The sequence below is a fragment of the Gavialis gangeticus genome, unplaced genomic scaffold (genome assembly GCF_001723915.1).
Source record: "Gavialis gangeticus isolate Ggan-Ray unplaced genomic scaffold, GavGan_comp1, whole genome shotgun sequence".
Lineage (NCBI taxonomy): Eukaryota > Metazoa > Chordata > Crocodylia > Gavialidae > Gavialis > Gavialis gangeticus.
Window position 1 is genome coordinate 123,328,111 of NW_017729032.1, and position 23,238 is coordinate 123,351,348.

A 23,238-nucleotide genomic window follows, 5' to 3' on the forward strand; every position below is an offset into this window, starting at 1 on the left:
GTGCGCACACCCCAGGGGGAGCACAAGACAATCCATTGGGGTGTGGGAAGAAAATATTAGAACTTCTATTTCTATTTCTATTTATGTAAATATATATTGGGGGTGCATGCTCAAAAATTTTTTACTGATAGGCGTGTGCAAATATAAATATACATATATTGGGGGTGTGTGCTCAAAAATTTTTTACTGATAGGAGTGCGCGACCAAAAAAGTTTGGAGACCACTGCTGTAGGCAGCCAAAGCAACACAGCCAGTGTGGCTTGCACTGTTCCCCTCAGGGTATTACAGATGTGAAGGGAAAGGGCATAGAGTTGCAGAGTGTTAGGAGTCCCTAAAATGCACTAGCTGGGGGTGGAAAGGGACACCTATTCTTCAGGTGTCCCCAAGACTATACAGGCCCCCTGAGGAATCAAAAAGGGACAGTGTGGTGGGGAGGGGAGGTAAGAGGAGGGCGAGAGTAAAGTAGAAATGATGGATGAGACTCTGCAGGAGAAAAGGAGAAAGGGGGAATGGCAGAGCCCAATCATGGAGTGTAGGGGGAATTTGTACACATGCGCATGCCTGGCACCACAGCAAAACGCACATCAGCCCTGAGAAAATGGTGGTGGTTTGCTTTTGAACTAAAACACATTGAAGGTGTTTTAATTCAGAAGTGCACCACTGTCATTTTCTGTGCGTTGATGCAGATTTCACCATTTATACAAATGCTTGCAACACAGTGCAGGGTGTATCAGCTCATGAGCTCCACAGACTTGATTAACTGAGTCTGCTTCAACGCACTGGGTTTCTAGTGCACTGGAGCAGACAAAGGTATGTGTATAAATGTCCTGGGATACTATGGGGAAGAGGTTATGAGTGCTTTGAGAAAAGGTGGAGAGGGAGACAATCTTAGTGGTTAGGGACAAATGAAAACAAAGAGACAGGAGTGGCAATGCTATTCAAGAATCCAGAGGTAAAAGCAAAGCAGGTGCAAGACATCACCAGTGGCAGACTGCTGTGAGTGGTACTGTCAGTCAGGGGAGCAGAATTAGAAGTTTTCAATGTACATGCACCACCAGAGCTGGAGGGGAGGAAGGCTCTGCTTAGAGAGTGGATGGAGAGGGATGTCACATAATAGCAGGGAACTTCGATTATGTAATGAAAGTGGGTGACAGAATGAGGAGGCAGAACTTTAGACAGTTCATCCAGATTGTTATCAAATATAATAATAGAAGAGTCACTAAGAGATGTGTGGGCAGGGGAAAAAGTTTTCACTAGAACTGACCCTATTGGAAAAAAACGATCAAGAATTGATTTTGTGTTTGTATCAGAGGAAATGGAGATAAGCAAGAAAGAAACTGTAATTGTGGCATTTAGTGATCACCAAATGCTGAAGGCAGAACTGAGTCTTCGTAAGCGCCCTGTAAAAGGAAGAAGAGTGTGGAAGTTTAAAAGTGTGACTGCTACAAGATGAGGAGATATGTCAAGCATACATGAGACAGTATAAGAGGTGGAGAACACTGAAGAAATATTTTAAGAGTACCAGAGAATACTGGATGATGGTGAAGAAGATAGGACAATTCTTCTCGAAGGAGGATCGAAGAACTGTGGGGAAAACAACAAAAGAGCTGAGACGGCTGCAAAGAAAGAAGCATGACCTGCTAAAGGAAGCTGCAGAAGAAAGATGGGTGTGAGAAGAAATGGAGGAAACAAGGCAAGAGATAGAAAACTGGCTTAAAAGAAAGATAAGACAGAATCTTTTTTAGCAGAAGTACCCTGGGTGGGAGAAAATGGAGAGTGGTCCCAGCACTTTTCAGCTAAAGTGAACACAGCAAAAGGAGAGCAGAGAACCGTGCAGGAAGAAGGTGGTACTGGGGTGGAAAAGCAGGAGGAGGTATTTGAGGCAATGAGAAGATTTTATGAAGAGCTATATCAGAAGTAGGAAATAGACAGGAAGAAGATGAAGGTTTGCTGGAAGAGATCAAAGAGAAAGTAGAGGAGGAGGAAACAAAGAAGGAGGAAGAAAAGATAAGCCTAAATGAGGTGGAGGAAGGCTTAAAAACTTTTAAAAGAGGGAAATCACCAGCAGATGGGCTACCTATGAAATTTTATGAGAGGTTTTTGGAATAGGTAGGGAGGGATGAACTGGAAGTTTTTGAGGAAATAGAGGAAACGGGAAAGGCAGGGAAAGATTTTACAAGAGGCATTGTGATCTTATGCTTCAAGACAGAGGAAAAGGAACTCCTGAAAAACTGGAGAGTGATAACAGTCCTTAATATGGACAGTAAGTAAATGACCAAGACAGTGACTTTGAGGATGAGGAAAAACCTCCGGAAGATAATACATGATGACTAAGTATGCGTAGTACCAGTTAGAAGGATCTCTGAAAAGATCAGAGTGATCAGGGTCACAGTTTGTGGAGGAGGTGAGCAGCCCACAGTGGCAAAAGAACAAGTTAGGGACTATTTAGAAAAGCTAGATGTGTACAAATCCATGGGACCAGACGGGATACACCCAAGGGTGCTGAGGGAGTTGGCTGATGTGATTGCAGAGCTGCTGGCTCTTATCTTTGGAGTCTCATGGCAATTAGGAAAGGTCCTGGACAATTGGAAACAGCAATTAGGAAAGGGAAAAAGGAGGATCCAGGGAACTGCAGACAGCTTAGCCTCATCTCATTCCATGTGCCCTTGGCAGTTAGGGGGGTACGGCTGCATCGGCAGTGGTGGGAGTGTGGCAGCGGTGAGCAGGGAGCTCCCACAGATGCCACCAGTGCTGTCATCAGCGGGTGTTGACCCTGGGTCAGTGACCACCCACAGGCGCCACTGGCAGCGTTGCCAGCAGCTAGGGGTAATCATGGACAGCCTGCAGACACCAGCAGCGATGCCAGCTCTGGGGTGGTGAGCAGCGATTGCCTGCAGTGGTGATGCCTTTTTGCAGGGTGTGCACATGCACCCCCTATGCATCGCCCCTGCCTCAGTCCCTGGAAAAATCATGGAACAGATCCTCTAGGAATTAATTTCTAAGCACTTGAAGGAGATGGTGATTAAGAACAATCAGCATGGATTCACCAAAGGCAGGTCATGCCTGACCAACCTAATTGCCTTCTATGACACAGTAACTGGCTTGTGGGGAGACCAGTGGATGTGATATAACTTGACTTCAGCAAGGCTTTTGCTACAGTCTTCCACAACATTCTTGCAAGCAAACTAAGGAAGTACATGTTGGATGAATGGACTGTAAGGTGGATAGAAAGCTGGGTGCATCATTGGACTTGGAAGGTAGTAGTCAATGGCTCAATGTCTAGTTGACAGCCAGTATCAAGTATCAGTATCAACCTTATAGGTTGGTGCTGGGGCCAGTTTTGTTCAATATCTTCATTAATAACCTGGAAGATGGAATAGAATACACCCTCAGCAAGTCTGCAGATGACACCTAGCTGCGGGGAGTAGTAGATATGCTGGAGGGTAGGGCTAGGTAGAATTCAGAGAGACCTCAACAAATTGGAGGATTGAACCAAAAGAAATCTCATGAGGTTCAGTAAGGACAAATGAAAGGTCCTGCACTTAGTGCATGGGATTGTTTCATCCTAGTACAGTCTGGGGATCGACTGGCTAAGTACCAGCTCTACAAAAAATGGCTTGGGGGTTACTGTAGAGAGTAAGCTGAATATGAGACAATAGTGTGCCCTTGTTGTGAAGAAAGGTACTAGTATGCTGGACTGCATTGGTAGAAGCGGTGCCAGCAGATCAAGGGAAATTATTATTTCCTTCTATTTGGTACTCGTGAGGCTGCATCTGGAGTGCTGTGTCCAGTTTTGGGCTCCCCACTACAGAAAGGATGTGAACAAATTGGAGAGAGTCCAGCAGAGGGCAATGAAAATGGTTAAAGGGCTAGGGCACATGACTTATGAGGAAAGGTTGAGGGAACTGGACTTATTTAGCTTAGAGAAAAGAAGACTGAGATGGGATTTAATAGGGGCCTTCAACTATCTGAAGGTTGGTTCCAAAGAGGGTAGAGCTGGACTATTCTCACTGATGGCAGATAACAGAACAAGGAGCAGTTGTCTCAAGTTGCAGCAAAGGAAGTTTAGGTTAGATACTAGGAAAAACTTTCTCAGTAGGAGGATGGTAAAACACTAGAATGGGTTACCTGGTTACCTAGAGAGGTGTTGGAATCTCCATTCTTGGAGGTTTTTAAGGCCTGGCTTGACAAAGCCCAGGCTGGGATGATCTAGTTGGGGATGGTCCTACTTTGAGCCAGGGGGTTTGACTAGATGACCTCCTAAGGTTCCTTCCAGCCCTTATTTTCTATGATTCTATTATGAGAAATGCACTGTCCCACATCCAAGAGAGTAAATTTCTCCTCTGGAAATCTTCAAGAGGAGACTGGACAGTCACTTTGCTGGGGTCTCCTGATCCCACCTGTTACTTTTCCTGCCTGGTGCAGGAGTCTGGACTCGATGATGTTCCGAGGTCCCTTCTAGCCTTACAATCTATGACATAGCAAACCTAGGTTACAGCAAACTTAGATTTAGAAAAAGCATATGACAGAATGGATCATGATTAGATATTCGGTGTTCTAGGAACAATGGGGTTCCCAGAGAGATTTATATGTTTGAAAAGGTTATTGTAAACAGAAGCAGAGAGTCAAGTCCAAATTAATCAGCATGTAAGTGGGGCCTTTAAAATCCATGCAGGGGTGAGACAAGTGTGCCCGTTGCTGCCACTACTGTGGCATGGAACCATTGGCACAAAGAATAACAAAAGACAAAGGCATAAGCAGAGTAAAGATACTGGGAGGGAGAGATGTAAAATGTGTATTATACATGGGTAATATAAATGTTAGTGACATCCTTTCAGTGGAAAGGGTGCTAAAGCATACAACAGAGTGTGGAGAAGCAACAGGACTAAACTAAATAGATTGAAAAGCACCATAATGGGGGTGCTGAACTGGAGGGACTTGGGGAAGGTGGGCCTTCAGATGAGAGAGAGAGAAATCAGAGTGCTAGGGATTTTGGTGGACCAGAAGGGCAAAAGTAATATGGGAAATGCCATCACCATGGGAAAAGGTGATGGCAAGGATATGGCAAATACTTTGGTTGTGGTCCAGAAAAGTGGTGGCAGTTAAGGCTGTGCTACTGCCTATTTATTCTATATATGGGAATTCTTTCCCACCACTGTGACGGCAGATAGCAAAAGTATAGAGGGACATATGAGTGTTCTTCTGGAATGACAAAAGAGAAAGGTAGGCTACAGTTGAACTGTAGAAAGTAAGAGAGATGGTGGGGGGGTGGGGGCTGCCAGACTTGGGATTGTTTGTCAACGCAGCATATGTAGGCGCAGTATGCAAGGCAGTAATATAGGCGGAGAGTAAAACACATATCACCCAATTTCACGCAGCTGCAACTTTGAGGAAATGAGGACTATATCAGGTCTCTTTGAAGAGTCCATGGGCCTGACAACTCCCCATTCATTACACCAGGTTGTAATGTTTCATGCAGAGGTGTAACATATGGAGGGTAGGGTTGGAGGTCCTGAAGGATTGTAAGAAATTGATGAAAGCGGTAAGGGAGAGAGCTAGGATGGCGCTGGTGGGAAACTTCCATAAAGGCAAGGTGTGGGGAGCAGTAGTGGGTAAACAACTAAATGTGATATGTTGACCTAGTGGGGATGGTTGTAAGAAATATCTTGCTGGTGAGAGAGATGCAACAGAGATGGAGCTTCGTGAGCTCATCAGGCTGCTCAAGGGAAAGGGGTAGGGAAGAAGAAATGGTAGAATGTGTTTTGGGAGTGTACATATGCAAAGGGGGTGTGGGAAAGGGTCCATTGCTTTCTGAGTGTCACCAAAATAAACCTGTTAATATGGGATGGTACTGTATGGACTCATACCAAAGGAAATGAAGGAAACATTATTAAGGATTTTATTAGCATGTGTTAAAACTGTGTTTTGGAAAGTAGGAAACCTCTGGGTTTTTAAGGGGTTGGCTTTCACTGAAAGAGAGTGTCTGAAGCTGGGGCTCCATGAATTGAAACACTACACTGATCAGGACAAGGAAGAGATCAAAGAAGAGGCAGAGAAGTGCAGAAAAAAGGACAGGACACACTTGTTTCACTGAACCAACAGAGAGGACTGATGGAAGGGGTGGAGAGTTTCAGGTGGTTACTGAGGTAATTGTTTTGCATGGATTTCTGTATGAAGAAAAATAATTTTGTAAGAGTTTTTGTGAGAAGCCTATGTATATTGTTTAAGGGCTTAATATTAATATATATAGTTGTATGTGTAATTGTTTTTGTGATATGAAGTTTTGGTAAAATAAGGATGCTCAATATGTGGAGCTTTGTAAGTGCAGAGCGATATGTGTGTTTTTAATAACTTGTTTTTAAAAAAAGGGGGAGGGAGGGTTCCCATCAGCATGTTTACCCAACATGGGCCATGTGTTTTGTAGTTGTGTTCAGTGTTTGCTGCATTTAATCAACTTCATGATTGGTTTCCACTGCTGAGCACATGCTGCTTTTGGCAGCAGTTTAATGATAGGCAGTGTATTTAGTGAGTTTTCCTTGTATGCAAGTGTAAGATGAGAGGCTTTATTTCACATGCCATTTGAGGGGAAAACCATTTTGTACTTGAGTAAATATGGTATCTCTCCTACAGTGCTCAGTCTGATTGGCTTATTCTGACCACATGCTGCACAAAATATGGCCACACCAAAAGGGGTCACTGCTCAGCTTTCATCTATTAACTCTGTGATTACAGCATTTCCCTGGATAGGGGAGACCTAAGTTTAGTTCCCCTACTCTGCAGGAGAGAATTTCATCCAGCTTTTCCTATCTCACATCAGACATGAAGTGATGTGTGCTCTTGAAATCCTTCCCACTGGAGTTGCTCCAATTTGCAGGTAGGAAGTAAATATTCACTGGGTTGGAGAGAGAAAAAGAGTCCATGACTTCATAGCCCAGAGACTACAATACTTAATTGGGAAAGAAGGACTGGAATACGCCTTCTTTCCAAAGTGAATGTTGTAATCTCCAGGCTATAGAGTCATGCACTCTTTTGCCATCCATGGGCCAGTGACTAATTCTACAAAGGCAATAGCATAACTAAGGTGGGGTGACCAGGGCAGCCCTAGACTGTGAAAAAATCCCCCTCTGTCTATCCCTGTCTTGCGTCATTCCAGCTGTGCCCCTCTTTCTTTCACTTGCTTGCTATTTGGTTCAGGTGACCTAGCCAGATACATTTCTGAGGGGAGGGGGGAGTGCTCACTCTTTCTCTGGCAGCATTTTGGAAAAGCCACAAGCCACATGCGTCTCAATACTGCTTGGATGAATCCCTGTCAGTAAAGACATGGAAACTAGCAATTAGGTTTGAATTAAGTATAGATACTCGCATCTTAAAAGGGTCACTGTACCCAATATTTGTAAAGGCTCAACTTATTTTGTTTGCTCACAGTGTATTCTGACTCCTTTGTTCTACCCCCAACCCCCGTCTTTCTCCCTGATCAATAAAGTTATCGGGTTACAACATGACTGGCTATTTCGCTGTATAAGGGGCTGAGGAGAGGTGTTTTTGCTCCTGGCCCGGCCAGCAGAGCTTGGCTGTTTTAGATTAATAGATTCAAAGATTCTAGGGTTGGAAGGGACCTCAGTGGGCCATCTAGTCCGATCCCCTGCCCCTGGGAGGCAAGAAAAGAGTCACCAAACCTGGGATCATGTGATCCCAGCCAGGTGCTTGTCCAGTCTCCTCTTGAAGACCCCCAAGGATGGGGCAAGCACCACCTCCCTTGGATGCCCATTGCAGGTCCTGGCAACCCTGACCATGAAGAACTTTTTTCTAATGTCCAGTCTAAACCTACTCTCCAATAGCTTATGGTCATTGATCCTTGTTGTTCCAGGGGGTGCCCTGGTATACAGATCATCGGCTACTTTGTGTTGCTCTTGCCTTATGAATTTGTACGCCGCCACAAGGTCCTCTCTCAGCCTTCTCTTGGAGAGACTGAAGAGGTTAAGGTCCCTTAGCCTTTCCTTGTAGGGCCTTTCCTGCAGGCCTCCAGTCAGACGAGTGGCTCTTCTTTGGACCCTCTCCAGGTTGTCCACATCCCGCTTGAACTGCAGCATCTGGAACTGAACACAGTACTCCAGCTGCGGCCTGACCAGTGCTGTGTAGAGAGGGAGAATCACCTCCCTGGACCTATTTATGAAGCACTTGCAGATGCACGACAAGATGCAATTGGCTTTGCCAACTACGTCATCTCATTGATGACTCGCGTTCATCCTGGAGTCAACAGTGACTCCAAGATATCTTTCAGCCTCAGTGATGCTGAGAAGGTCAACCCCCAGCCTTAGGTATGATGGCAGTTTTTTCTCTTCCCACACCCTTGTCCAGATCACTGATGAAGATGTTGAACAGCACTGGCCCCTGAACTGAGCCTTGAGGGACTGTACTGTACATATCTTTCCAGGTTGACACTGACCCATCCACCATCACCCTCTGAGTGTGACCCCTGCCAGTTTGCTACCCATTCTACCATATAATCATCCAAGGCAAATCCCCTCAGTTTATTAATAAGGATGGTATAGGATACTATGTCAAAGGCTTTCTTGAAGTCCAGATACATAACACCTACCTTGACTCCTGCATCTAAACATTTGGTGGCCTTGTCATAAAAAGAAACTAGGTTAGTCAGGCAGGACCTGCCTGCTATAAACCCATGTTGGTTACCCCTGTGCATCACATTAGGCAGTGGGCTCTCACAGAAGTGTTCCTTGATAATTTTTTCAAGGATTTTCCCTTCTTGAAGATTGGGATGACATTGGCCCTCTTCCAATCCTACGGGACCTGAACCGATCACCATGAGTGCTCATATATCCTTGCTAGTGGGTCAGCTATGACACTCGCTCATTCCTTCAATACCTGTGGGTAGAGTTCCTCCACTCCTGGTGATCTGAACACATCCAGTCCCTCCAAGTGTCCTTTTGGCACCGTGTTGGCACTGACCATTGGTTGTCCGATATTCCCCTTGTTGATATCCGTGATGCATGTTGAGGGTTCATCTAGATTCTTGTTTAAGAAAACAAAAGCAAAAAACTCATTAAAGAGCTGTGCCTTACCCCTGCTATCCGTTACTAAGCCCCTCTGCTTGTCCTGTAGGGGTCTTATGCTACCCTGCACCCTTTTTTGTGCTCCCAACGTACCTAAAGAAAGACTTTTTATTATCCTTAATCCCTGCTGCTAGCCTGAGTTCTAGAGCTACCTTGGCCTTCCTGACAGACTTCCTGCAGGTGTGGGCCATGGAAGTGTACTCCTTCTTGGAAGCAGGGGGTAGCTAGCACTTCTTTTATGCTACTTTTTTGCCCTTAAGGTATCCTGGATGACCCTGGTTAGCCAAAGGGGCTTCCTGGCCCCTTTGCCCCCTTTGTTCTGCCATGGGATTGTCTTGCTCTGAGCCCAAAGAATGGTATCCTTGAGGAATGACCACCCCTCCTGGACCCCCAAAGCATCTAGGCTCTTGTTTCCTAGTACCCTGCTAACCAATCCCCTGAGCCTATTAAAGTCAGCCTTTTTAAAGTTTAGCACCTGTGTCCTGCTAGGGATAGCATCTGCCCTTCTCTGGATAGTGAATTCTGTCATTTGGTGACCACTGTCCCCTAAGTTGCCTTGAATCTGCAGGTCCCCCACCAGGTCATCCCCTGTAGCCAACACCAAATCGAGCAAGGCGTTACCCCTGGTGGGACTCCTTACCTCCTGTGTTAGGTGGTGGTCCTGAATACAGGTTAAGAACCTGCATGAGTGATTAGATCTAGCTGACTGTTCCTCCCAGCATATGTTTGGGTAGGTAAGGTTCCCCATGACTACCATGTCTCTAGACCACACAGCCTCTGAGTTTGTTTCCTCAGTCATACCTGAGATTACCCTGGCAGGCTTTGGGCTGAAAGAGGCACCCAGAAATATTGCCAGTGGGCAAAGCACCCCCAAGGCTTGCAGGGTCTGTGTACTCTGCCCGGAGGCTGCACAGAGCCATAACAGACCAGTGCTTGGGTGGTGGCAGTGTTACTCCAGGCTTGCAAGTGTTCTTCTGGAAGGGGGCAGCCAGCTGTAGGCTCCCCAGGGGAGACTCCTGAAGCATATTTTTGGGCCTGGCACAGTGAGGTGGGTGGCTCTGCATAGTATCATCCCCTACTGTGCTGCCACACAAACAACAACTTGTTTGGAGAGGAGGGAATGTGGAGGGGGGAGGCAGAAAAATAAAGGCTATTGCTACAACCTCACAGCCACACTACTGGCACAGCAGCAGCTGGAAATTGCCACTGCCTCCATATGTCACTGCTGCCCTGGACACTCAACTGCCTTGTTATGCCTCTATACAAAGTAGAGAGACTTCAGCATGAGAGAGCAAGAGTATGCTACCCCTGAACAAATCCTCTATGGTGGCAGTTAGAGCATTTGCCAGTGGAACGGAATAATCCAGTGCAAATGTTCTTGGTGTCTGATAAGATTAATTCAGAAAATAAGCAAAGCTTCAGGAGCAGTGGGACAGAATTACTCAGCTCAGATCAGGGTGAGTTGGCTCTTTTAACCTGGCTGTTGGGCTGCTGCTGCTTGTTGCCACCTGGCCACCAACACTTCTCCCCCTGGCCCAACTACTGTGTGGGCAAAGCTCCCTGCCACTGAAGTACCACTGAAGCCTTGTCTTCCTGGGCCAGATAGAAAGGCTTTACAGACTGGGTATGGCTTGTGGGCCATAGACTGAAATCCTCTGGCTTAATGAATGCTCTAGCTGCTAGGCTATTGGGTAGAAGCAGGGGCACTCTCACCTTGCCCCCCACCCATATTTTTTGAGAAAGAGCTAGCCTAGGGCCTTGAGAGTTTGGTTCAAATATATATTGGGAGACTAGTGTCTTTGTAGCCAAGGCATTCATACTGGAAGAGAGTGGGTTGTAGGATGCAGTGCCCCTGCAGTTTGTGTAACTCAGGCAGTGCAACTCGGGACCTAGAAATCTAACTCAGGGCTGTGGATACGACTAAGCAGCACCAGGCACTTAGGGTGCCTGTGCATGTGCTGGTTCATGTTCTATTAGAATGCATCAGAGGGGACTTGATTAATCTAATTAGAACACTCCAGCGTGGCCTCATTGTTACATGTATAAGACTCCCCCCTCCCCCTGCCCAGTTTAAAAATGGCTGCTGAGGCACTTTTTTAAAAGCGCCCCAGTGGCCATTTTTAAACCCGGGGGGGGGGCTTATACACATGATGAAGAAGTGTTTTAATTAGAGCAGTTCTCCAGGAACCGCTCTAATTAAAACACCCCCTCCCCCACCCTCGAGCGCATGTATAGGCAGCATGAAAAGTTAGGTACTTTAATGCTGAACCCAGTTCATTTTGTGGATGTAACCCTGAGCAAGATTCCATCTTAAAGAAAAAACCTAGTAATAATAATAAAAGTATTTGGGAAGGATTGCATGGCATCAGATTTCCCAGTGTTTAGACTATTGTGCAGTAGGTTGGAGAGCCATCCATAGAGCTGTAAATGTTACCTAGAATGCTTATCCCTAGAAAGGCCACTTGTTTAGCAAATTGGAGGTAACTGTACATTGAAGGGAACAGTTAATTTAAATGTATACCCTTTCCTGATCAAATCCCTGCAGTTCACTGAACATCAAGACTTAATACAACCTAGGACCTTTTAAAGTAGAAATGTCAGGTCTGCTTTTAGACAGTTTTGGCTGTTATACTATACTGAGCATTATCTAATATTTTCCATTACAAGACCCTATTTTCAGTTGTGTATAACTTTGTTTAATTACTCAGGTCAAAATTTTCATGCTAGGTGTGTGTAGCAATAGTCCTTACAGATCTTTATGCTGCACACAGTATCTTTGAGTCCCAGCATTGCTTGGCTATCTAAATTCAAGGAGTTCAATACCAGGAGGGACCATTAGATTATTTAATCTGATATCCTTTGTGTATTTCAGTCCACTAAATTTCACTAGTAAATGGCTGTGAAATCCACTGATAAATTGTGCATCTCATTCTCTAAGACTATAAGAACTGGGTCAGACCATAGGTCCATCTTGCCTAGTATCCTGATGCGGAAAGGAAGGTGGAACAGGTTTATTACATGCAGAGTATAACCACTACTACTGGCAAAATCTTCAACTATTATAATGCTGTGATCTGGCAAAAGTTTCAACTGTATTATAATGCATCTGGGAATCAGTATGGACCCACATGAAGGAATTCTTTTTTGCTTTCCTTTTTGAAAACTTAGAAAATTACATGAAAAATTTATGTTAAAGGAATGCTGAAATTGCATTGTCAAACATTTAGTAGGCCTACAAGGGAACATCTATGACTGTGTAATTAAAATGTATCATATAATACAAAGGCATAAGGCAGCATTTCATAACTTTGAATATTTGACTTTGCCACCTTAAAAGTTTTTTAACATAATTTCTTGTATGGAATATATTCCTTGACCACCTGGGAAGGTGGGATTACAAGCATAATTTGGCCTTGGTGATATTGTAATAAATGTGAATAAGAAGTGAATCTGTAGGGTTTTTTATTTGGAACAGATCTTTCTTTCTAGTGTAAAAAGTATGCTAATAGACACAATCAGCAATTCATTAACTCTTTTTAATTGATGGCATTTGATTTAAGACTTGAATCTCTCCAGTTCTTTGCACTATGTTGAATGACTTAATGAAACGGACCCTAGATCTGACATGCCGTACTGATTGTTTTAGGTTCGATTATAACACTAATATCTAATATATTGTCTAGTAATAGCTAATCATTTCTGTTAGCTCGTTTCTGGGCTTTGTTCTTAAATTTAACTGGAAAATTGTTTCAGCTTTTGAAACGGGTCCTTTGACTAACAATTTATGCTGGGGCTGTAAGCTATATACATGTTCCTGTGCAAGGAATCAACACCTGATCATATCAATTTGCAGGACTGGGGCCATTGCCCATATCTAGGCCTACAGAACATGATCATTACCCTACTAAGCACAAGTACAACATAACTGAAACTTTTCATTTCACAGTATTGTCACTGTGAGACAGCCAAGTTACAAGGCCAAAGGAGCCCATATTTTATATATGGGTTGGGACTGTAACTAGAATGACAGTTCCCCACGCCAGGAGGGATTTCATTGATCGTAGTCATGGAGAAGCAGGGCTGGAGTGGACCTCCAGAAGTCATCTGGTTATCTAAGGTAGGATCATCCCTGTCCAAACTATTCCATACTACCATAATTTAAAATCTACATAAGAACACCATCAACCCTGATGCAACATAAACATGACACTCTGACCTGCCCTGCCACAGATAAAGCAGGGGAACCATGGCAGCCTGTGTTCTGTTTCTATAAAATGTTGTCAGTATATACTCAAGAGATCCCAGGTAGAGGGCTACACCCCCTGCTGCAGAGGAAGGCAAAAACCCCTACAGTTCATATAAATCTGAGCATGGGGTAAAATTCCTTCCTGACTCCAAGTATTGCAGTCAATCTGACCCTGAGCAGGTGGGTAAAACCCTCTTGCCTGGAACCTCTGGCTTTGCTGGAGAATCAGCACACCCTAGCTGAAGTCCCCAGCCTAGGCTGTAGCCAACATCCAGTGCCTCTGGGAATGCTTAAAAACAGTCTGACACATATAGCAGAAAAATGCTTGGCAAGATACCTTTCCAAACTTTTTCGTCATTAGACTCTGACTATCCTTTTGAAACCTGCATTGAGATCTGTGAGGCACAGTGTAGAACTAGGCAAGATGGGAGAAGAAAACATCTGCTTAAACCAGGGGTGTTCAACCGCTTGTTCTTGGGCCAGATGCAGTCCATAGAGCCATTGCATCTTCCCTGTGGGACTCCCTACTGGTCAGAAAATTTGGCAGTGGGGGAGCAGTGGCAATTAATACAGCCACCCTTGCCCCTGCCAAATTCCCAAACCCCAAGGCCCACATGACTGGTTGGAGCTGGGCCATGCTCCCTCCACCACCACTACTCCCTCCCCCCAAACTGGGTAGGGGCTGAGCTGTGCCTCCTTACCTCCCTGGTGGGGCCATATCCACACTCCCTTCTCCCCACCCCCCATAGAGCTTATTTGAAGTCAGACTGCCCCCCCATTCCCCTTTGTACAGCCGACAGTGTCCCCTGTGCCTGTTCCAGGCACTGGATTGGGGCCACCAGCCACATCCAGCCCATGGACCAATTGGGTACCGCCCATCCAGCCCACCAGGGAAGAAGGTTCAGCATCAGTGGCTTAAACCAAAGGTCAGGAAATAGGGCACTGAGCCTGTTGTACTTGGAGCTCCTTAGGAGGTTGTTCTGCATGTGCTGGGGAGGAGTACACTGAATATGTGAGATCTTGTGGCTGTAGCACATCTGTGAATTGCTGCCTCTGTGTCTTAATTTGCCTCCAAATAGCTCTTGTTTCTCCCTACCCCCCACCACCCTTTTTTTAACCTCTCTGTCAAAACACCTGGACTTTTCTCTTTCCTTTAAGTCTTCTTCTGTTCTCCTTTTCTTCCAAAATTCTCTTGCTCCCTTTCCCTATTCTCCCAAAGCACTAGCTTCTACCTTTTCTCCAAATCTCACTCCACCTCACAAATCCCCTCACCCATCCATCCTCCACAGTCTCTGCTCACTGCTTGTCCCCACTTAACTCTTCCTTTCCAAAGCTACTTCACCTTTTTCCTGCTGCCCCCAAATAATGCTGTTTGATCAGTCTCTCCCTAAATGGTATTATTACCTAAACTGAGTGGAACTCAATATATCTGACTAGAAATCAATGCATCTACAAATCTTTGAAGATGAAAACCTTTACAAGCCTTGTCTGGATTTGAACGGCTGCTTCGGAGAGGATACATATCTCCTACATTATGTTTTAGTCTATTAAACAATCTACTCTGAAGGAAGTTGGAAATCTTTCTCCAGACTTAATCCCTTTTTTTTTAATAGGTTTTGAGCATATCCAACCTCTTTTTGATTCTGTACAAGACAATAGCTTACACAGATGGAATGAACAAAAAAAATGTAGTTCCCATAATATGCTCTATTACAAATCTGTACTGTATTTCAAATTACTGAAATAAAACACTGTATACTTTGAGTAATGTAACTAGGGCAACTTAACGACTAAGTTGTCCTAGTTAAATTTTACTCAGTAATCTCTCATAGCATGTTTCGTTTGAAATAGTTTTGAGCTGAGTCAGTCGGATATTAGTCTGATTAATGTTGGTAGCAGTAGATCTGAACTTGTTGCAAGTATCAGTCATGTTGAACTTCTTTGTATTGATTCCATTACCAAATAATACAAAATCATTTTACTATGGGAACCCAGAAGTCAAATTTAGGCCCTGATCCCGCACTTCTCTGTGAGTAATTCTTTCTTAAGTTACCACATTGATTTTGGTTGAACTGGATGAACCCAAGCGCAAGAAATTTATTTATCCTGGCATAGGAAAACTGACACTGCTTTAGAGAGATTCTGAGCTTTTCTATCGATGTGTTTTGAAGATTCATGCATTTCTGTATTTTTTTTCTTTTTAAAATAATACAGTAATTTGCTCTGACTAGAATCTGCATATAGCTACTTTTGCATATAACTACTTAATGCAAAATAAGATCAGAAATTACCTTATCTCCAGATAAAAATTGTTACGTAAACTGTTTAATTTCTGTAGTAATTTATTATGATAAATATTTGTTGAGGTCTTTGACTTTCAAATACATATTTTTGTTTTAAAAAATTGGAGCATGTTCCATTTTAATGAAAGAACCATTCCCATAAAGATAGTAGTTTTACAATAAAGATAATTTGTTGGAGAACTGTGATTTAGAAGAAGGCCATTCTAACCTTATATGAAGTCTTTTAGAAATGATCTGCAGTTTACAAAAAAAAATCAATTAACATTGATTGCCCTTTTCGTTACAGTGGCTTCTTCCTAATATTAAGATAACAACCTCTTTCAGAGATGAGATGTATAAAATTCTAACATCTCTATTTTTTAAACTACTAAGCAAATAAGCAACTTTTTATAACAAATGATGCAATCTAAAGATGCGTGATAAATTAATTGAAACTATGGTTCTAATATATTGTTTTGGGGACTAAGCACATTTGATTGAATTGTTTCACAACCAGCATGCCTAATTAATGCGTCTACCACGTTCATCTATTTGAGTCATTCCCAACTTCTGGCTGGCTGCCTAGAATATTGCTGCAATACGTGTTTCAATTGGTTAGTCCCTTGTTAAGCATAACTTAACAATGGAGGATTTTTTTAAATTTTAGCCTGCACAAATTTACTTTTTGTGGCACAATTTTCAGGTAAAAAGTGATGATGGGTTTGTACATTGTTGATTCAAATAAAATTGAAAATAAACTGATATTTTATTTGTTTTGTCAGGTCAATGATTAAAAAGTGCCTTTGTGAAGTCACTTTTATGAAAGAAGAGTGCTACGCCTGTCTGTTTTCAAAATATTATCTCTGGCAGCTAGATGTTGCCCTGACCATATATGTGGCAGAAGGTACCTCAACTCTCTGTTTGCCAATTTTTGATGTGAAACTGACTTCAACATTAAAACAGCTGAAGAAAAATTACTGCTAGGACATGAACAGCTGACTACATTGCTTTCCCTGTGTAATCAATACCAGCAACCAGCCTACGAAGAATTAATAATCTATTGAGGAGTGCCATTGCATTGAAGTAACTGTAGTTAAAACAGTTGTGTCAGCATACAACCAAGAGACTTACACATTTTACAGCCAGAGATACCACTGAGCATGAATTTTTTGCAGCCAAAAATCTACACATGGGACATATTGATTAATGAGTGACTGCTTGTTGATAAATATTCTTTGCTCATTCTGCTTTGCACGTTTTGGACTCCAGTAAGCAATTTATTTCTTCATTGCTGCTAGGAGGCGTTTTGTTTTGTTTTTTCTCCCTACCCCCAAACCTGTCCTTCAACAGTTATTTTTGGAATTGGAGTTTGCTTGGCATAATTGACTTAACAGTAAATTACAAAATCTAAATCAGTTTTTCATCATGGCTTTGAATGTTGCTCCTGTAAGAGATACAAAATGGCTAACACTGGAAGTTTGCAGACAATTTCAGAGGGGAACTTGTTCACGTTCTGATGAAGAATGCAAATTTGCACATCCCCCCAAAAGCTGCCAGGTCGAAAATGGAAGAGTTATTGCTTGCTTTGATTCCTTAAAGGTAAGAAGGAAAACTGCATATGCTAAATAATAATTAAAAAAAAGTAATACTTTTTATATTGAAAACAAATCCTGTTTTTATTTTATGGTGAACACATTTTAAAACATGTTATAGAAGCACTAGATATTTCAAATCTTGTCTTGCTGTTTCTAACTATTCAATGCACAATTACTTGCATCTGGTTTGACAACTGTTCAAAACCATACTTTTTGCGAAGTATTGTTTCAATTAAACTAAAAATAAATGTTAAAAATTTAGGTTACTGTGAGATGGATGATGAAACAAATTATGGTAAATTAATGTGAAGGATTTAATTTGATTCCACAGACTCAAAACAAATTCCATTGTGAATTGCCCTGATGTATCTTTTCTTTGTCCTATGAATCTTGGATAAGAGCATAACACTGCTAGTCATACATACTGCTATATTTATAGCATATACAACAAAGTAAGGTAAGAACAGAGTGGAGATCTTGGAAGTAGAGCCCAATCTGTTAATAAAGATTGACAGGCCCTCAAATCTTTACTCAAATTTTAATAACTTTTAACATTTTATGAAATATTATTACAAAAATAATTCTTCTGGATGGTGAGAAGGATATGTATAGTTTTATGGGAATCTGAGTCAAAACCTTTTAATTTTCAAGTATATAGATCTGTTCATAGCATTGGAAATAGTGCATTTGACAAGGAAAAAACAGTTTAAGGAAAATACTTGAAGATGGGACTGATAAATATTTCAGTTTTTGACTTGTAAACTTTGCCAGTGATTTATTTATTTGCACCTTGCTTGTTTGCTTTATGTATATTAGTTTCATAGAGCCAAATTCAATAACACTAGCAAAAACCCTCTTGAAGACAGTTGTGCTGTTAGTGTTACTTTGAAGACAATATTTGGATACTTTATATCATTTTGGGGTTTGTTTTGTTTTGTACCAGTTTTGTTCAGTTGGGTATTCGATCTTTTCTTTTAGAGAAAATTTAGAAAAGATTTCTGTGCAGGCATGTTTGGTTGGTCTTGCATTTCGTGTACCCTTTACACACACACAACAGCTCCTTTGGAGTTATTACACTCTATCATGTCATTACGTGCTATTAATGCCTTTAATCCTTGGATTACTGCATGGTAAACTGCAGCAGCTTCTTTGGAGATGTTCTTGTGTATCGGGTCATTGGCCTCCAACACATGCTTAAAATGAGCAGTGCGGCATGTGGCATCTGTACCAAATTGGCAATATGTAAATCTTCCAAAAAGAAAAAATTGAGTCAAGGAGATTGTTCAGACAGCCTGATATCAGCAAGTGCAGACTATTTCTTAAATATCTAAGTCTACCTATACATTTCATTTTTAAACTGAAGCTTTTACTTTTTGAGTCATGGAATCTTAAAATGTGTAGCTTCCCAGAACAGAGTTAAATACTTTTGCTTCTTAGCTGAAATGTACATGTTAAGAGTCAATCTGGTGGAAAAGTTTATAGTTGGGTTCCATGGCCTTGAAAATTTGGGGTTAAAAATAGAAGTAGATTCATGATTATATACTTGTGATGTCTTAGTAAACCTTTGTGTAATCCAGTAGAACTTTTTTTGGCTCATAGATGTCCCAATCTACTTATTTTCTAGGTTTAGAACTACTTTACTACTAAATGAGCACATAGAAAAAGCCATCCTTTTGGCATAATACGTTTTTTGACAGTGCTTCTCCACTTCTGGAGAAAAAATAACCCCACAACATAGTCTTGTTGTATTCTTCTCCTCATTGCCACAATTAACTTGAGTAAGTACATTTAACTTACTCTACTTACCATGGCCTAATTTGAGCAAGGCCAACCAGAGTGAAAGACAAAGGGCTTGACTACATTGACCTAATATGATGTTAAACAAATGGCATCCAACCTTCCAGCTCCAGGAGCTGGATGAGTGGCACAGAGTTGGTCTCTGGGCTGTATCCCATGTGGGCTCAGTTTGTAGGTATGATCCAGCATACCAGCTTGACTGCATGCCTGGATCTGGCCACACACCAGCCCAACCCTGTGTGCTTGGATCTGGTCATGCACCAGCCACCTTGTCCAATGTACGGGGCTCTCCATGTGTCCAGAAAATTGGCAGCAGGGGAGCGGAAGTTAATGCTGCCACTGCTCCCCTGCTGACAAATTTCTGGACCCTTAGGGAGCCCTGCGAGCCAGCTGGCAGAGCCCTGTGGGCCAAGGGTTGAGCACTCCAGCATTAGTACTGCCGTAAGACATGCATGCCCTCTCTGTGTGTAATGCGGGAATAACATAGTGTGGTGCTGGACCTATATTAATAAGCTGTATATCTCTTGAGCGGTGGCATGTGACTAGTGCTGCACTGAACTGGCTGTGCAGAACAAATGGTTTAGCAGCTGATAAATTATCATAGTATGAGCTGTTGCCTTCCCACTGTATGACTAGTTCAAGCATTCACAGTGCTACAGCTTCAGCCCATCTACCCACCATGTTGACAGGCATCTAGCTCAAACTGCAAGCACCACTTAGCTTGGACTAGAGAATGTGTGGATGAGAGTCAGTTTAGGGTCAGAACTTGAATTAGTGTGTGAACTAACAGTATAGTGAAGGCATGCTCTCCAGGATATCCGTTTGTAGGTCGCTGAGAGGTATTCATATTTGATGGCGTGTGGGCTGAGAACAATTACAGTAATACAGTTGCAGTAGATAAACACACTATTTTAATGCAGTGGAATAAGTCTGCTTCCTGAACTTTCTGGTATATAAAGTTCTTAAAACTCACTGTAGACCCCTGTTATTTTGCTATTATCAACTCTCTAAATGTCAGTTAACATTAGTACACCCATAACCTTCATAATTCTAGAAGGTTTTTGTGAACTGTACAAGCATGTGTGCAATATGGCTGGGTAATTTGATTTTCTTATGCTGTTAAGTTGAGATATTTCTCTAGCTAATAACAAAGCCATTTGATATATGGCTCAAAGTATTACCATATTTTCTCACATACCCCCCCACCAAATAAGATATTGCACCTTGTTTTGGGAGAGCAGAATGAAAAAGAAAAGATTTTTCCAATCATACTGAATGCTTCCTGCAGGGATCCTGACTGCTGCAGCTCTGGCTGTTAGATGGTTAACACTGTAGCTCTGATCCTGAAGGGTGAACTCTACTCCCTCCCTCCCGAAGGCTGGCAGACAGACAAGCATGGCAGCCTTCTTGCAGCAGTGTCTCTGTGCTTGCTTCTATCCTAGCAAAGAAAAAAAAGTCTTCATGTTTAAGGCAGGCACCCCAATTTTGGGGGGCTGATTGTTGGGGAGAAGGTGCGTATTTTGCGGAAGTAAATATGTATAATCTTACACTTACTTTCATCGGTTGGTTCAGGACAGAAGTTGTACAGTTTTATCAAAATGAGGGACAGCCTTTTTCCAGGTATAGAGAAACAGGAAAATGCAATCTAAATGGAAAGAAAACCAGGCCTTTGAATTTAAAAAGCTATAATTTTCTTTCTGAAAACTGAATCAGGTATCTATTACCTGTGTTTTAAATGTGGGAAGTAGGATTCTGCCATAGCAATATAACATTTAGTTTTGCAACCTTGAAATATTCAGTGTCTTGCTTTAGCTTTGTCTTCTGTGAAGAGTGAATTTCAATAAGTAATTGCGTTTTTGAAAATTAAACACTTCCTATCTGTAGAACAGGTGGGATTTTAGGCTCTCAAATTACAAAGTATGCATTGTATTTAGATGATGGATTATTTAAGGCAGCTGCCTTACATATTCTCCTTTGAGAATTTCCCCAAAGAGTTCCTGTTCGTGGGTTCACTATGTCCCCAGTACAGTATCTTGCTAACATCCTTCCACTGAGAGCATTCACAAGATGTAGAAGATGGCTTGACAGGACGTGTTTGTCAGTTGCCCCTCAGTCTGAATCACTGGACATTCTGTTTCTTTAGCAGTTAGGTTTCTTTTCTGCCCTTTTAGTCCTCATGGTTATATTGAGTTTGTCAGTTTGAACACTTACAAGACCTTCAGACATTCACCCATTCCTAGGGTTAGATTAAGACATACGTTATGCAAACACCTGTATAGAGCCCTGCTCTCGTACAGTTTTATGATTGCATTAGAAGCTAAATTTCCATATAAAAATAAACATACCTTTCCTAGTAGGGGAGTACCAATAAAGATTTTTGGACCAATACCAATGGCTGATTATTGACCAGCTATATCGGCTAATACCGATCCGATTGCTGATATGCAACCTGGCAGCTTGGAGAGCAGCATCCACCTGGTAAGTCTTTTTGGGGGGAGGGGTGTGGTGGGAGCAGATCAAGGCCTCCATGGGGAGGGATGGAGTGGGGCTGGGGCTGTGGCTGGGGCAGGGGCTGCCCACCTGGTCTGGGGCAGGGTGTGAGACAGAGCCATGGGGGGCTCATCCAGGAGGTGAAGGGGGATGGCTCTCACCACTGCACACACCTTGGGGGAGGCATAGGGGGCATGTGCCCCCCAGATCTGTGTGTGGGGCAAGAGCAGGCTATCCTGTGCCTGCTTGGGGCCACAGGCTGCGCCAGCCTCTTCCTGGGGGGGGAGGAGAGGTGGGGTGGAAATGTGCTCTCTCCAGGCAGGGTGGGGCAGGTAGCAGCTGGGAGGGAACCTACCGGATGGGCTACAGCAACCCCATAATTTGCTGTAGTACCCCTGTAGTCCTCCTCCCAGCGCCACCACTTCCCACCCCACTCCTGCCCACTGTGAGCACAGCCCCAGCTCATTGCTTCTGCCAGGAAGAAACCGGCACAGCTTTCAGCCCCGAGTGTGCAGCAGGCAACTTGACCTTTTCCCACGCACAAATCCAGAGGTCACATGGCTCCCATGCCTCCTCCAACAGTGTGTGTGGCAGCAGGAGCTGCCCCCCCCCCCGCCACTGTCTGCCCCCCAGACGAGCTGCTTACAGCTCCATCCCACACCGTGCCCTGCCCCGGCTGTGCAGCGCCTTCCCCTGCCCCAGCTGCACTCCCTCCCTCACCATGGGGGCCTTGATCTGTTCCCCCATGCCCCTTCCACCCGCCTCCCCCCCAGACTTACTGGCTGGATGCTGCCCTCCAAGCTGACAGGCTACACTCCTGGCCACATGCATGCTGTGGCTGCACACATGCACACGGCATTTATTGGTGACATTATCAGCCGCATCAGCCAAAAAAAGCCAATTGCTGATAATGTCAATTTTCCTTTTATCGGTGCCAATATGTTATGGACCAGTGTATCAGTGCACTCTACTTCCTAGTTGTGAAGAAATGACCTGAGTATGTCATTATGAAGAAATGACCTGAGTGTAGGAGGGCTATTAGGAAGGCCAAAGTAGAGATGGAACTCTGGCTAGTGTCCAGGATTAAGGACAACAAAAAGTCCTTTTTCAAGTACATTGGGAGCAAGAAGAGGGCACCAGGCAATGTAGGGCCCCTGCAACATGCAAATGGTAATCTTGTGGCTACTGCAGACAAGAAAGCTGATATTTTTAACAGTTTCTTTGCCTCTGTTTTCTTGAACAGGGACCGGGACATCTCTCCTGCCAGAGGTAGCGATAGTCTTGGGACAGCTCTGTCAGGCCTTCGGTCAGTGCAGATGTAGTTAGGGATCTTCTGGAAGGGCTGGACATTTTTAAATCTGCAGGTCCAGATGCCCTCCACCCAAGGGTGTTGAGGGAGCTGGCAGGGGTCATTGCGGAGCCCATGGCCTGGCTGTATGAGCATTCGTGGTCATCTGGCCAGGTGCCGGGGGATTGGAAACTGGCTAATGTGGTCCCAGTTTTCAAGAAAAGGAGGAAGGAGGACCCAAGTAACTGTAGGTCTGTAAGCCTTACATTGGTGCTTGGGAAGATCTTGGAGAGAAGCATCAAGGAGCACATCTGTGGGGGGCCTGCAGGGGAGATCATGCTCAGGGGCAATCAGCATGGGTTCATCAAAGGGTAGGTCCTGCCTGATCAACCTGATTGCCTTTTGTGACCAAGTAACTAAATCCTTGGATGATGGTGTCACCATGGACGTAGTCTTTCTAGACTTT

At 43.5% G+C, this 23,238-nt stretch overlaps 1 protein-coding gene across 8 annotated transcripts in view; it reads left to right on the forward strand.

The window, feature by feature from the left end:
* MBNL2 (muscleblind like splicing regulator 2) overlaps positions 1-23,238 on the forward strand; it is a 185,621-nt gene that overhangs the window by 21,640 nt on the left and 140,743 nt on the right. For all 8 annotated transcript variants that reach the window (XM_019524728.1, XM_019524730.1, XM_019524733.1 and 5 more), the window contains one exon: positions 16,385-17,201. In XM_019524728.1, coding sequence (XP_019380273.1) covers positions 17,028-17,201 — 174 coding nt within the window. In that variant the 5' untranslated portion in view covers positions 16,385-17,027. The remainder of the gene's footprint in view (positions 1-16,384; positions 17,202-23,238) is intronic.